A 15,676-nucleotide genomic window follows, 5' to 3' on the forward strand; every position below is an offset into this window, starting at 1 on the left:
ATATCTGATGTAATATCAATCGTCCATTCTCATTTGGAATAATCGTATTTTATTTATCAGGAAAATATATTTTTCAATGGTTAGATGATGAATTTCCATAATAGTGATTGAATATTTTGTTTCAACACTTTTTGCGGAGGTAGAAAAGGATAACGCTATCTGCTTTGTCGAATGATAGACAAAGATACTAACACAAATGTAAATGAAATGCTGCCATTATAGCGTGGACCTCACTATTTTTGAAGCTTTCGACCCATTTACTATAATTTTCATTATGACTTCGAATGGGAAAGCCAAAATGGCGGTAACAATAGAGGACCAGGGATATATTATTGGAATTGATTATATTGATTTATTGAACTGATTGATAAGACTTTATAATTGAACACAGTTTTTACTCGTTGAAGGTTATAAAGAATCATAGTGATACTGGAGTCACATCTATCTGTCGCACCCTGTGTAGTAAGATACCGGTTTTTGCAATAGTATTATTCAATAATATTATGACTAATACGCTCTATTATCTATCTATAAAGCAGGGATTCATTGAAGCTAGTCATTCCAAACAATTGAAATTAGATCATGCGCCAAATGCTTCAATTGGTATTTTGCTGTTGATTTTCCTAAAAAATGTTTGTTGAGAAAGTTATGAAATTGGACAATACATGGTCCAATTCATACTTAAAAATATATCAGAATTTTTACATATATAATAGGAATCATTCCTCTATAAGAATGTACGATGAGTTGCCGTAAGAAGAATCCGAATTCCAATTTATTTCTATTCAGATTCTATTAGAAGTTTCTCTTCCGATTTTTTACTTTCCTTGCCCTATTACCATAGGTAAGGAAAGTATTGCTTTCCAAAAAAATTTAAGGTACCCTAATTTCATGTTTTCTATACGTTTCATGGTCCTTAAACGACATGATTTTTGGGTGTTGGTCTGTGTGTGTGTGAGTGTGTGTGTGTGTCTGTGAACACGATAACTCCATTCCTAATTAACCGATTGACTTGAAATTTTAAACTTAAGGTCCTTATACAATGAGGATCCGACAATAAGAAATTCAATAAAATTCAATTCAAAATGGCGGATTTGGCGAAAACTTGACCGATTTTTTTCAAATTCATACCCTGTATCAGCTCTATTAACTGGCATGAGTCTCCTCCCTGGGAAACTAACAGGGGGTCCACCCCATCCCTGAGAAATTTACTTTGTAGCCTCCTTCTCGTGCGTGAGGTAGGTAGGTAGAGCAGTTTATTCAAAAGAACACATGTCGATATTTTATTTGTAGAACAGCTGTTTTGACAACTTTTAAAAAATCCTCAAATTTCATAATTCAAACAAAGGAAAAATTTACTCTGAAAACAATAAGATTAGTATAATCATAGTTTTAATTATTTAGCCGCCAATCGGATAATGTTATTCCCTGAAATTATCCTCTTTTAAGAATGAGGCTTATAGATCAATGAGCAAGGAAAGTTGTGTGAGTGTACCACACCAGATTTTTTCAGTTGCACCAACCGGAATCAACCGCCGTCAATCTGCCAATACTGCCATAAATACAACAGTAGCATAGTGAGGTCACGTGATAATTTCAGTGGAAAAGATAGGAGAAGGACGTTGCCGATTCCCTGTCTTACCACTGCCTTTTATAGAAGTGTTTATTCTTGTTCTTATCATCCAAAATTATATTTATTCGCCACGGAAATATATTTCACAATGTATTTTCATATTAATAATTACTAAGATTGAATATCTTGGTAATCAATTATATTTCTTCCTCCTTGGTTTCGAAAAGATCTCGCAACGTTGCGGAGCTAAAAAAGGATGGATCTATCTGCTTTGTCTAATGACAGACAAGGACACCAACACCAAGTGCAAACTTTATAACGTGGACCTCACTATTGCATAGTACAGCTGATTGTAGTGGATGAATGCTTAGATAATTTGCTACATAATAATATCCTATTAATATTGAATAAATATTGTCAAGTACATGATGTGATAGTATTTCATAAGGGGTATTCACAATGTTGGAGTTAGCTGGCTAAGTCGAGCTATTCGCTAACTCCTGCTATTTGCTAAGTCTGTGTTAACTCAATGCTATAGTAGTACATTAGAAAAAAAATAGCAGACGAGATAGCAGATAGTGCAGGTTTGAGTCCGCTAACTCTGTTAAAACGGCGGCCATATTTGTATTTGGTAGCAAAAGTGAGGTTATAAACTTTGAGTTACACAAATTATCCGCTTGGACCGCTATTGCAGTTAGCTAATAGCAGATGGTTTTAGAAGGGGCGTTCACAATCCAGAGTTATCAAATAGCACTTTAGCTGGCTAAAACAACATTGTGAATACCCTTACTATATCCAAGCTCAATTCGTTTTCCAAAGAAGCACTATAGTCAACCGCACGAAAATAGTTCGATGGAAATTGGAACAGATGAGTACCACCTCACCTCTCCACCACCTATAGACGATACCAAAATTAGTTAGGTGTATTATAAAAATATTAATTGATTCTCATTAATCAACTCTTATTTGGCAACGTTGCACTCATCTGCTCCAGTTTTCATCGGATTATTTTCTTGGGGTTGACTATAATAATAAACTATGATTGTGATTCTAGCTTTTGCCCTTGACAATTAGGGATGATCAATTTGATGACATTTTAGCCATATAAACGATAATATTGGAGAGCACACTGTTTCATATTCCATAGAGAATAAAATTAATGAAAAATCGAAGAAGCCTTACAAATGATTTATTATAATAATTTATTTATTATAATTTTTATGTGAATACGAGTTGCCCTAAACATGAAAGTGAACACCTTAGTGAGTATATCAATACCTTATTACTATACAATATTAATCACTCATCAATATCATAGACCTACCTACAAAATGCATTGAAACATTCTCCGAAAAAGTCAATACTAATGTTGCAGGCATATTAGCTATCTAATCTATGTCATTAGCAGTCCAACAGAGCGAGAGAGAAAAATGCAAACTGACATGATATCTCACTCTCAAATAAATATCATGTCACTGATGATTGAAAGATTTTTCTAGATGAATTGTACCTAATTCCTGGAGATGTATTTGCTTTATTAATATTCATTTAGTCATTAATAACGATTTTGGAGAACTTGGGTTACTCAGATAAGAACGAATTGATTTTCTACCAACCTGGTAAGCTATCATAGTGAGGTCCACGTTATAATGGCAGCATTTTATTGACGTTGGTGTCTATCATTCGACAAAGCAGATAGCTATTCTTTTCCACTTCTGCATTGTTGTCAGATTGTTTTTTAACAATATGAAATAGCTTTAATTTGAAAAAAATGCAATCACAATCATAAAATGATATCATTAAAATGTTTTCTTTTGACGAATATAATATATTTGATTGTTTTCAACCAGTATAAACAGTTAATATTACACCAGATGTACCAGTATCATCTATCTTCTATAGAAGGCAGAGAATTGGTAACGCTGTTCTTCTATCTTTCTCCACTTCTGTTATAACGTGAACCTCACTTGAGAATTTCAATTATTTGCTTCACTGTTATTGATTGTTAGGCACCAAATTCGTTCTCAGCCAAGAACGTTCTAGAGAATCGTTCATAATGACCGCACATTCGAACAAGATAATTGACTCACTCTGAAATTGAACCAATGAATTAATTAACAACAATTAATTACATCTACTGATAGTGTTTGAAATTAGTTAACAGCGTGCAGAAAGCCCTCTACGTTTCAATTCAAACAAACCCAAATTCAATTTAGGCAGAACGTTTGAAAACAGCATAGTACAGTTGAAAGAAAATGGAAGTTAAGATTTTTGAAAGTGAATCTATTTAGAGCCGTACTTGTAATCGAAACTTAAGAACTTCCACAGCAAATTAAGCGTTTTTTGCCTCAAGCTGCGTACCTTCAGACTTATGCACCGCGAGCACGCACATTTCGCTTTTCATTCGGTGATGTTCAGCGTGTTAGATCTGATCTGTACAGAGACAGTAATGCCCGGTTTCCGAGCTCGGGATTTAGCCAAGTTCTAGACTTTAAACAGCTGTAGTCAGATAATTGGATTTCAGAAAGGAGGCGTAGTCATAGTCCACGTTTAAATTAAATTTCGAAAAACTAGAAAATTGAACACAAAGTAAAATAAAGATAAAATAGCGTAGAGTTTCTGCTATTTTAAATAATTTATGAATGTTTCATTTCGTCAAGAAAAAACGTTTCCAATAGTAGAAATGAGAAAATAAAGATTATAATAAAAACTACGACTATGCCCCGTTTCGGGGCACTGACTCCAGCTCTAGAACTCAGGTAAACACCGAGCTCGGAAACCGGCCCTAAGATACTGATATAATAAGCATAGCATCAGTTGATGGTAAAGCGAAATGCGCGTGTTCGTGCCGCATAAGTCTGTACGCACCTCAATAACCAATTACAGGCACCAATCATAGTGATTCCAGTAGATGGTTGCTAGCCAACCAAAAAGAGATAACCTTCAAGGTTGTTGAGAATCGTTCATAAATACGGCCCCTTTTATCTCAACATTTACAGTGTAGTGCTGTTGTTTGTCTGTGATTAATTTCATCCTGAATTGCTTTATTCTATCGATTTTGTGAAAAAATTTTGTGAGCTGTGTTTTAGTTTGTGCTGAAGTGTTACTTTGAAATCTTATTGAGTTGATAAGATTGAAGCTGGATTCCCATGAGCAGTGAAAATATAATAAATTACCACAAGTTCTAATTGAACTGTTCACACTGAACGCGGCCTATCCAGTATGAATTATCCCATAAGAGCTTATGAAAATTATATTTTCACTGTCATTGTTGTGATGGAATACAGCTTAAAAGGCAGAAGTAATTGATCGACATATTGATTGGAATCATATATGATAAAATATATGACTGCTAACAATTATTTATGGCTGTTGTTCATTGTAATAATGGTTTACAAAGACCAAGAGCTCTTTCCATGATTGATGAAATATTCTAGAAAACGTACTCAGCCAATCACGCTTTGGCAACCAGAGAACCAATCAGAACTGTTGAACTATTGTGACGTCCACGTTACAATGGCAGTATTTGACAACATTGGTGTTGCTACTCTTTTCTATCATACGACAGAGCAGATAGCGCTATCCTTTTCTACCTCTGCAACGTTGCCAGATCGTTTTTCAACAATGTAGAAATATAATTAATTAACAAAATATTTAATCTCGATTATAAAAAATTATTATTGAAGATAATCTCTTTACTAATTAAATATGAATAGTAATTTTAATAAATAAAGAACTGTAAATATTTTTTATCGGTAACAGCTATATTCTATAGAAGGCCTAGGCAAGGAAGAGAATCAGCAACGGTCCAACGCTGTTCCCCTATCTTTCATCACTGCCATTATAATGTGGGCTTCACTATAGCTACCAATATCTATTTTTAGGATTGGTTCACCCATTCTTCGCGGAGGACGTTACAGAAATCAATCATTTATTAATACAGCAATAAGAGCTAAGCGATTCTTCGATTTGTCAAATTTTTCCAGACTATAGATTTTGAACTATATTAACTACTGAAAAATGTTCTCACTACATAAAATCTAGAATCAAGAAAGAAATTAAATTGAACAACAGCCATGAAAATGAATGGAAAACTTGAAGCAAGTCGACTAATTATTATATAGCAGCTGGTGAAAATTGAATGCAAATCTTCTAAAATAGGAAAAAATGTAAAAAATGATGGTAGTATGACAATGAAATTTATTGGTGGTTTCTAAAGCGAATAGGTTGCAATGCGTTGCTATTGAAAGAAATACTGAAATTTCTCATTGACAAATATTTGATTATCTGTGAGATAACTATTTAGGATTGATGTAATAGTTTGTTTTTATATCTTTCAAGTCATTCAATTTTCAAAAAATTAAGCTTACTTCTTTTTTCTTTTTCTTCCGCCCAAAATCCTGAAAATGTTTCAATAAGAGTGAGAAAATAGTAGAGGAGAGAAGAGAGATTGTAGGAAATCAGATAGGAGAAAGAGAGAGAGAGAGTTAGAAAAATTGAGAAATGACACACAAAAACATTCTAACAACTATTCCAGAATACATTCAAATACTAGATAATCTACAAATACACATGACATAGTGATAACAGGGAGAGAGAGAGTGAGGTTAAGAAAGAGCGAGAGAGTGATGGGAGAGGTAGAAGTTGGAAGGGGTAGAGAGAGAGAGTAGAAAATTCACACAAAATATCATAACTAAAATACACAATCACAATCATAGAAAGGACAGAAAAATATTGATATATTGAAACTAGTGTGTACTTTGAAATTGATGATTATTACTATGGAACTGAATAGGAATTATCAAGTGGTTGGAATTATATTTTACATTGGATATAGGAATATGCTTCTGCAAGTAACATACTTTTAAAAAACAATCATGAATGAAACTAGAACGGGTTTATTATTATTATGTTCATGATATTATAATTCGAATTATAAAAATGCAACGTAATCTAAGAGGTAATTTCAAAACTTGTTTGTAATTGATACTGTGCTATCTTTCACACAGAAAAAAGTTAATGGATAGAATCTTTTTTAAATGAAATTATGTTAGTAGGTGTATTCTAGTTGTATATGGCGAGGCATTCAACTAGAAAGCGTTGCGTTTACGGTGCATAAAGCTGAGTCCTCACACATCACTGACAGTGAACAGTGAAATAGTTATTTGTGCAACTAGTGCGCAAAGTGACAGTTTGCTGCACCGAAAGAAACGTTTACGCCCAAGCCGTAGGCGAGGGCGGAATGGTTTCTTGAGTGCAGCAGAGGAACTTTGCGCACGTATTTCACATTAAGTTTTTCCTACAGTTACCATTGAATATGAAAAGTGGGTAATTATGGGTAAAATTGCCTGAAATGCATCAAATGTTTTTCTGTGTAATTTTATTATTGATAAAAACCTTAATTTATTGTCAAATTGAATAAAAATGTTGTCCTTGGTTATAATATCTAACACTAATAATTAGCGCGTTGTGCTTGGTTGCACCTCTGCTCACTATAGCAGCCACAGCAGTCACTGTTACCAACTTCATTTTGATTTTGCTGCACTGTTGCTCCATATAACCTACTAAGTATTTTGCGTTGCCATGTTGCAAATCTGGAGTGCAGAAAAATTTTTCCCGCACTAGAGCGGAAAAGTGATTCTTTGCGTTCTGTAATCAGTGCAGCAATGGCCACTTTTCAACGTAACTGTAGGAAAAGAAAATTTCTACGAGTTCTAATTGGACAATTCTTACTCAGCCCGGCCGAGCGAGTATGGATGATCCTATTAGAACTTATGGGAATTATATTTTTACTGTTCACTATCAATGTTGTATGCGTATCCAGCTCAAGTCTCTACGCAGGTCACCATTATTTGTAGCTTGTAGCTTGAAAAATATAATGTTTGCCTAGTACTTTTAAAGGTACTTTGATGCCTGTTCAATTAATTAAATGGACAGGCATCAAAGTACCTTAAAAAATACAAGGCGAACATTATATTTTTCAATGATCTAGCTTCGTTCAGTTTATCGCCATATACAATTGACTGGGAAATTGTCAGATTAATGTTTTACTCACGACATTCTTATATGAAATAAGTTGAGACTTCGTGCAAAATTTCTATCGTTCCATGCAAGGCCCATATGACAGGATGTATCTTATTAGTCAACGCAGTCGATAAAGTGTTGTCAATTTGAAACCATCTCGTCATATTGGCTTGCATGAATCAAATCAAATGAAATAAATACAAATCAAATCAAATTCAATTGTCTTATATCAAAACTATTAAATCAGATGCAGATCACAAATAATGCAATAATCATAGAGTTATGTAGGTAAAACGTGAAAAAAATTAAAATTTCGCACAATTTTGCAACACGGATATCTTTTCTCAAGTCTCAACTTATTTTTCACAGACCATATTCTTATTTTGATTTCTAATAATGAGATCCATTTGATTTTGATTCATGAGATCCATCAGACTATAATATGATTTTGATATTTTTTTAGTGAGGGCTACTCTTCAATGAAAAAAATGAAAATCCAAGTCCGAACCTTTTTTTAAAAGCTGTTCACTTACTATTTTTAAAAAAGGGTACTCAGATATTTATTTCTGATTTTGATTTCCATTAATGAGATCCATTCGATTTCAATTCACGAAATCCATAAGACCATATTTTGATTTGATTTATGAGATCCATTTGTTTCCAATTCAAGATATTCATAAGACTATAATTTCATGTTGATTCTGATTTATGAGATTAATTTGATTTCGATTAATGAGATGCATTAAATGTTGATTGGAGTGATGAGTCGACCTACCTCGCCCTCAGCTCTTTTCTTCTCCAGTTCTTTCTGTTTGGCATGCTCTTCGGCGATACGCGCCTCAATGGCTTGCAGCGATTCGCGTGTGAACGGCTGGAAAATGGAGCGTTCTTCTTCTGAGAATGAGTCCGACACGACTGACATGATAGTCGGTCGCTAGCAGCTGGACAGTGCGGCTGATACGCTCTCTCTGTCTCCGAAAGCAGTCCGACCCGCTGTTCGGCTCGGCCACCCTTCTGCCCGCCACCAACAACTCTCCTGCAAAATTCAAAATGACAACTATATTTTTCAAAATTATCTTAGAAACAGCATAGAGGTGATGTCTCCCAATACATTATAGTATTTTACGTCACAAGGACGGGAAGTGGCCGTTTTCAGGGCCAAGAATGATGATTTCATTCGAGCCCTGCAAGAGACATTCACGGCCAAGTAACGTACACTATATTTGTTGGCATAATAATCTGGTGAAGAATAATTGGGGAATAGAAAACATTACCTGCTTGTGGCGAAGTTACAAGTATTTGATGAACATAACCCAGTTTACAAATTCCGAATTAGGAATTTTGTGATTGTAGTTGACAAAACTTCCACCTTGAGCGCTGAATGCGGTTTTTTGTAACAGCTTTGCTTTTCTCATTTCAGAATTAGAAAACATACTCGACTATAAAGATAACATATAATCTCTCTACAGTATATAGTATGCTGTAGAGAAATCATATGCTTGCTTGTTCTGCAAACAGCTGTTTACCGGTTTGATTCCAGGCATGGAAAAACGCTGAAATTGAGTGAGTATGACAAAAAAATAATTAACTGTCTTCATTATTTTTGTTAACTGTCTACTTGTATCTTGAAAATGTACACAACGTATGAAAACTTTACTCTATTTTGTAGATTCTTATTATTTCAAATTATTTGAAATAATGTGAGCCATCAACATTCTATTAGTCATGAGCTCACTAATGGATCATCACGTTTATTCATATTACTAGTTTAAACTACCGTTTCTTTTGGGCCAGTTTAAACGCCGTTTACTGGCTAAATATGGAGTCAGACACAATTGGATTTATATTAAATCTAGGTAGTAGTGAATCAGCATACAGATGCACGGTTTAAACTCGAGTTCAAACCAGTGATGGGCAAAACACAGTTTAAACCGATCATCATCAGCATACGGGCCTGAGTTGAAGTTGCTAAGTTGAGTTGACTTACCTCCCCTCCTAAGCCAGAGCAGCCTACCCCCACTCCTCCCAGGGCAACGGTGCAGGGAACCTGTGCAGGGAATGTGCACAACACACGGCTGCCAAGGGCTAGCACAGCTGCTATTCCCATTGCGAGTGCCGCACCTGAAACACCACAAACACAATTAACTAGTAATAACTGTGGACAGTAGACCTCGAGCAGTTATAAATCACAGTCTCCTCCAATTCTGTCCATAGGAGTAAATTTTGTCCTGTTCTGTCGTTTCAGTGAGATATCGGTGTAAAAACAGCTGATGGCTGTTTGAGTTGGTCACTGTGCAATTATATTTGTTATGGGAGACTAGAGTCGTCAGATAATCCATTAATTCTCATCAAAAATTAGAATGTTCCTTTGAATAGGAAGGAATGGTTGTCGGATATTATATATACCGTTATCACTTCGACAGAATGGAAGCGGGACAAATAATGTGACAAGCAGTGATGAAGTCACGACGTACATAGTGTACGTGTGTATAGGATCACTCCCATTTGACCCCGTGGCGAAATTGGTAGACACGTGGTCAGTTTCAAACCTCTGTGCCTCTAAAATCAGCACAACTTTTCCTTAGACGTCCACCATCTCTTCTTCCAAAAATTGCTTTCGTTATTCCATATCGTTTTTCTTTGATCGTCCTTCTAAATAATCCATTTTCCGGTTTTTCGAGACTATTTGAGGTTTGTGAGTGAGATGGTTTAGTTTTAAGGGAACCTACGGGTGAGATAGAAATATTATCTAGACACTGTCAGGGTAAGATTTGCCAAACAGCTTAGATAAGCGACTTTCTATAATAACTAGCCGTCAGGCTCGCTTCGCTCGCCATATCCGTCTAGCCAGGGGGCTCCGCCCCCTGGACCCCCGACTGGATCGTCCAAGAATAAGATTAGCAGGCTCGCTTCGCTCGCCTGCATTTTTATCATGTTAGGACAATCCAGTCGGGGGTCCAGACTAAACGTCTGGCTAAACGGATATGGCGAGCGAAGCGAGCCTGACGGCTAGTAATATAATATTCCCAGGATTGAAGTAGCAGTGCCCAATCAATTTTTCCGCGATAAATGCTTTTAAATCTTCAACTTGGTGCCAACCTAACAAAGTCAACTCAACTTAATGCCAACCTGACAAAATTATTAATTTAGTTGCCAGTTAACAACTGTTTCGAAGAGGTACTCTATCTAGATTATAGTTCTATAGTAACATATGATATGGAAATTTCAATTATAATTAAGAGATGGGAGAAGAAGAATATACATGCTAAAAGACGAACTTTAAACCCTTAAAAAGAACCCTTAGGGTTAAAATATTGCCAAAAGATTTCTTAGTGCGCCTCTAAAGGGTCAACTGAACATACCTACCAAATTTGAACGTTTTTGGTCCGGTAGATTTTTAGTTATGCGAGTGAGTGAGTGAGTGAGTGAGTGAGTGAGTGAGTGAGTGCCATTTCGCTTTTATATATATAGATAAGCTAAAAATTACGACTACCCACTTTTATCAGCTGTTGAAATAATAACTAAAATCTATGATTATTCATTTAATAAGATCCAGATTCACAAACAATAATTGTATTAAATGGTACTCGAATAACCTATAACAGCATAATGAATGTTTGTTTACTATAAGGGTTAGTTTTCTCAATGCAAACTGAGCCGACTACCTTATCAGTCAGCTGATAACCGGCGTGTCGGTTTCTGACTGTTGACTGCTAGCTTTGATTTACAATTTTACTATGTTGCTGATTTTATACTCAAACCTGCTGAAAAATCTGCTCATTGTTTCCCTATATTTGCTACTTTCATTGCCCTATTACCATAGGTAAGGAAAGTATTGCTTTCCGAAAAAAATTAAGGTACCACAATTTCTAAATTTCTATACGTTTCAAGGTCCCCTGAGTCCAAAAAAGTGGTTTTTGGGTATTTGTCTGTATGTGTGTGTGTGTGTATGAGTGTATGTGCGTCTGTGTACACGATATCTCATCTCCCAATTAACGGAATGACTTGAAATTTTGGAACTTAAGGTCCTTACACTATAAGGATCCGACACGAACATTTTCGATCAAATGCAATTCAAGATGGCGGCTAAAATGGCGAAAATGTTGTCAAAAACAGGGTTTTTCGTGATTTTCTCGAAAACGGCTTCAACGATTTTGATCAAATTCATACCTAGAATAGTCATTGATAAGCTCTATCAACTGTCACAATTCATATATGTAAAAATTTCAGGAGCACTGCACCATCTATGCGAAGTTTGATTTTAGATTCTCAATTATCAGGCTTCAAATACAATTTAAACAAAAAATTTCAAGTGGAAAAGATTGAGCATAAAAATCACTACAATATTAATTTTTTGTAGCATTTTCACCTAAAATTGAAAATAAGCTCGAAATTCGAGGAAATAAGATTATTCAATTGCAAACTGTTGGCAACTGTTGATTCTATTAAATCATTCACTATGAAGAGATAGCAGACTTCGTGGTCTGCAGCGCTATCGTCCTGTCACCAGCTGGCTCAGATCTTAGAAAAGTAGACCTGAGATGCGCGGGAACACTAGCGTCAGTTGATCAATTTTCATAACGGCAAGGAAAGTTGTATGAGTTCGCCACACCAGATTTTTTTGCTTGTTTCTTGTTTTTATTCGTGAAAATTATTCACTAATTCTGTATGGCACACCAGAGCACATTTCTTTGATGTAGCCATCCTTTTGGTAGATTGGTTTTTTCTGACCAGTGATTGGTCATTAACTGGTCATGTGACCTTTCTTCCCCAGGCCTTACTTCTCAATATCTGAGAAGGAGAATCGAGAGATTAACTGATCACGCCAATGGAGAGTCGTTTTCTAACTCCTATTTGTTACTTTTTTCATTTAGATGTTTCATTGTTAAATTTTTGTGATGTGCAAATTCAATTTAAATTTAGAGTTTCCATAACATTAGAATTAATTTGGTTACTAAGTCTTAGTTAAAAAGAAGATATTAACTATTAAAATCACGAGCCAATAAATAATGAAGCCTGTGATGTCATGCAGCCTGAAGAACGATGCCAGCCATGAAGTGAACAAATCTACATGAGTGAGTGCGCGTATATTATGGGCCTATATACGTGAGTGATTTATAATATCATTATTTCAAAATCTCCTCCACTCATTTTCAAAAGAAAAACTGGTATATCGTTTGTGAAATTCTAACGTTACACTATCCCAACTTGAGTCGGGCAATCCTTGGGTGAAAGTAGGTACATGCTCATCCTTAAAAAATTTATGAACTTGAAAGAACTTTTTGAAATTCGAATTATATTACTTATGGGCTTAACCCCATATTATCATATTATCAAATTAATTTATTAATTATTGAACAAACAATATTCTTAAATTATTTAGTAAATTTAAATAAATGCAACTTGTGATCACATGTTGTTCCTTAGTGGCCTTGTGTTCGACCTTGCTTATAGCTTTGCCTATTTATTTGCTAATATTATATTCATTTCAGAGGTGAATTGTAACCCATCATCGAGTTACTTGATCTTGAAGATCAAATCAAATTCAAATCAAATTTATTTATTTACCAATTCACTAGAAGTTCACAAAATAACACTTATCAACTAATATACATTGGTGTGGCTGGAAAAAGAAGCCTTGAGCTCCAGCCACGAGTTCGAAAATATTCTTTAAATTATTTGTACATTTGCCGTGATAATATTCTAAAATACAAATTAAAAGATAGTAAACCAAAAACCAAAAATATGTATAAATAAAAACAAAAATCAATTCTTGAATCAAAAATCAACAAGCCCAATAATAGAAATAGGTAGGCTAATATAGAAATAATAATAATAATAATAATAATAAAAAAAAATACCCCTTCAGGTAATCAAAAAAAAAAACCAAGTTTAAATTGAGCGTGTTAAAAACAAGTTATAATTATAGTAATTTAGTTTTCGATTTTAAAAAAGTAATTCTCTTTTACCCAGGATCTTATTCTATTTAATTTATTACTTGTAATTTTATCCCTAATGAAATCGTCTGGTATTCTATTTATTAGCTTATCGCTCTGGAACTTGAATTGATGATTGCTGGTTGTCAATGCAGTGAAATTTATACTGTAAGCACTTACACTTGCTGGTCTTAAATTATTGTAAGTGACATTGCGTTGAGTAAATAGATGTGTATTTTTATTTATGAATATAATTAAGTTTGTTATGTACGTTTGGCGAAGCGTTGGTAAGTTTATCTCATCAAATATTAGTCTGCTAGGATAGCGTCTTGGTCTTCCTAGCGCAGCCCTGATGATATGCTTTTGAATAGTAAAAAGTTTATTGAAATGGGTGTCAAAGGCTGCTCCCCATACTTCTATATTGTAGTGGAAGATTGAGTGAGCATATGCATTGTAAATTGTTCTGAGAATGTTCAAGTCTTTCAATTGATTAATTTTGTAAAATATTGTAATCAAGTATTTTAATTTATAACAAAGATTTTGGATGTGAATGTCCCATTTAATATGCTGATCAATCGTAATTCCTAAATATTTCATTGACTTAACTCTTTCTATAGTTGAACAAGTACAGTTGGGAGTGTCGCAGTTATGATTATGTATTATTAGTTTTAAATGTTCTGAAGGTTGACCGCTTCTATTAGGCGAAAAAGTTATATATTTAGTTTTTATTGTATTTAATGTTAGAATATGACTTTTTAACCACGACTTGACCACTGAGAGACCGCGATTTGCACAGTTGAATGTTTCATCCCAAGTTGAGCCAGAAAAGATTAAAGCAGTGTCATCGGCAAAAGATAGAGCAATACCATTCGGAATGCGTAGTTTCAATAAATCATTCACATAAATCAAAAACATAAGAGGCGATAGTACAGTGCCTTGTGGCAGACCATAATCTTTAATAATCTGGATATCAGTTTCCAAAATTTGGGTTCGATCCTTCAAATAGCTTGCGAATAGTTTTTTTGCTATCCCCCTTATTCCACTATTTTCCAACTTGTTTAATAAGATAGAATGTGGTATTGTATCGAACGCCTTCGCTAAGTCACAGAATACAGCAAGTGTTTTTTTATTACTATTGAAATTTTTGTCGATTATACTTGTCAAATGTAACACAGCATCCTTGGTAGATTTACCTTTTTGGAATCCATACTGGTTGCCCTCAATAAATTTATTTTTTTCAAGAAAGTTCAACAGTCTTGCTTTTATAATTTTTTCCATGATTTTAGACAAGTTGTTGAGTAGACTAATAGGTCTATAATTTTGTGGATCATCAAGTTTATTGGATTTAGGAATCGGTTTTATTAAGGCTACTTTAAATTTTCTGGGAAAATATCCTAGTAGAAAGCATCTATTAACTATGAATTCAAGAGGACAAACAATATAGTTTGAAATTTTCTTTAGACATATGCTACTTATGCCATCCGCACCTGGAGAAGAGTTTGGTTTTAGCTCATGAATGTATTTATTTATTTCTGTAACATTGGTTGGGCTTAGAAAAAAGCTATGTAAGGTTCTAGGTGAGATTGTTTCGGGAATTTCAATTATATTATTTTGAATTAGGTTTTTAGCATATTTCTGGCCTACTGTTGCAAAATGTTTATTTAGTACGACAGCTTCAATTCTAGCTTCAAATTCTTTAGTTTTGGTTTTGGTAATTTCTTTTATGCAATCCCAAGTTTTCTTAATATGACCTTTATAATTGAGAAACTTTTGATTATAGTATTCAATTTTTGCTTTTTTGATCAAAATGTTCAGAGTGTTTCTATATCGCTTATATTCCTCCTTCAATCTAATATTAAATGGTTCTTTAGTCAGTTTCCTATGCATCTTGTCTCGCTTTCTTATAGAATTAATAATGCCCTGACTTATCCATGGCTTCAGTGGTTTTCTTTTATGATGTATCTTAAAAGATCGTGAGCTAAGTTTAATGTGGTCCGTGAGTGTATTTATAAAAGCATCCACTAACTCATCAATGTCTTCAGTATTGCTATTAAATATCTTATCCCATCTTTCTTCTTCTAAGCTACGACATAATTTTTCATAATCAATTTTGACTATATCATTAGTCGATGAAATACTCTTA

General features: G+C 34.4%; 1 protein-coding gene across 2 annotated transcripts in view; it reads right to left on the minus strand.

Moving 5' to 3' along the window:
• The window catches only part of LOC111053236 (sodium channel protein para), a 265,185-nt gene that overhangs the window by 147,937 nt on the left and 101,572 nt on the right, over positions 1-15,676 (minus strand). Inside the window, exons 3-5 of one of the 2 annotated variants that reach the window (XM_039435819.1) lie at positions 9,585-9,718; positions 8,373-8,633; positions 5,944-5,973 (exon numbers count right to left, since the gene is read on the minus strand). In XM_039435819.1, the coding sequence (XP_039291753.1) occupies positions 5,944-5,973; positions 8,373-8,519 (177 nt within the window). In that variant the 5' untranslated portion in view covers positions 8,520-8,633; positions 9,585-9,718. Of the gene's footprint in view, positions 1-5,943; positions 5,974-8,372; positions 8,634-9,584; positions 9,719-15,676 lie in introns of those variants that run through there. The other variant, XM_039435820.1, reaches the window with a different exon arrangement.

Source organism: Nilaparvata lugens, chromosome 9 (assembly GCF_014356525.2).
Source record: "Nilaparvata lugens isolate BPH chromosome 9, ASM1435652v1, whole genome shotgun sequence".
Lineage (NCBI taxonomy): Eukaryota > Metazoa > Arthropoda > Insecta > Hemiptera > Delphacidae > Nilaparvata > Nilaparvata lugens.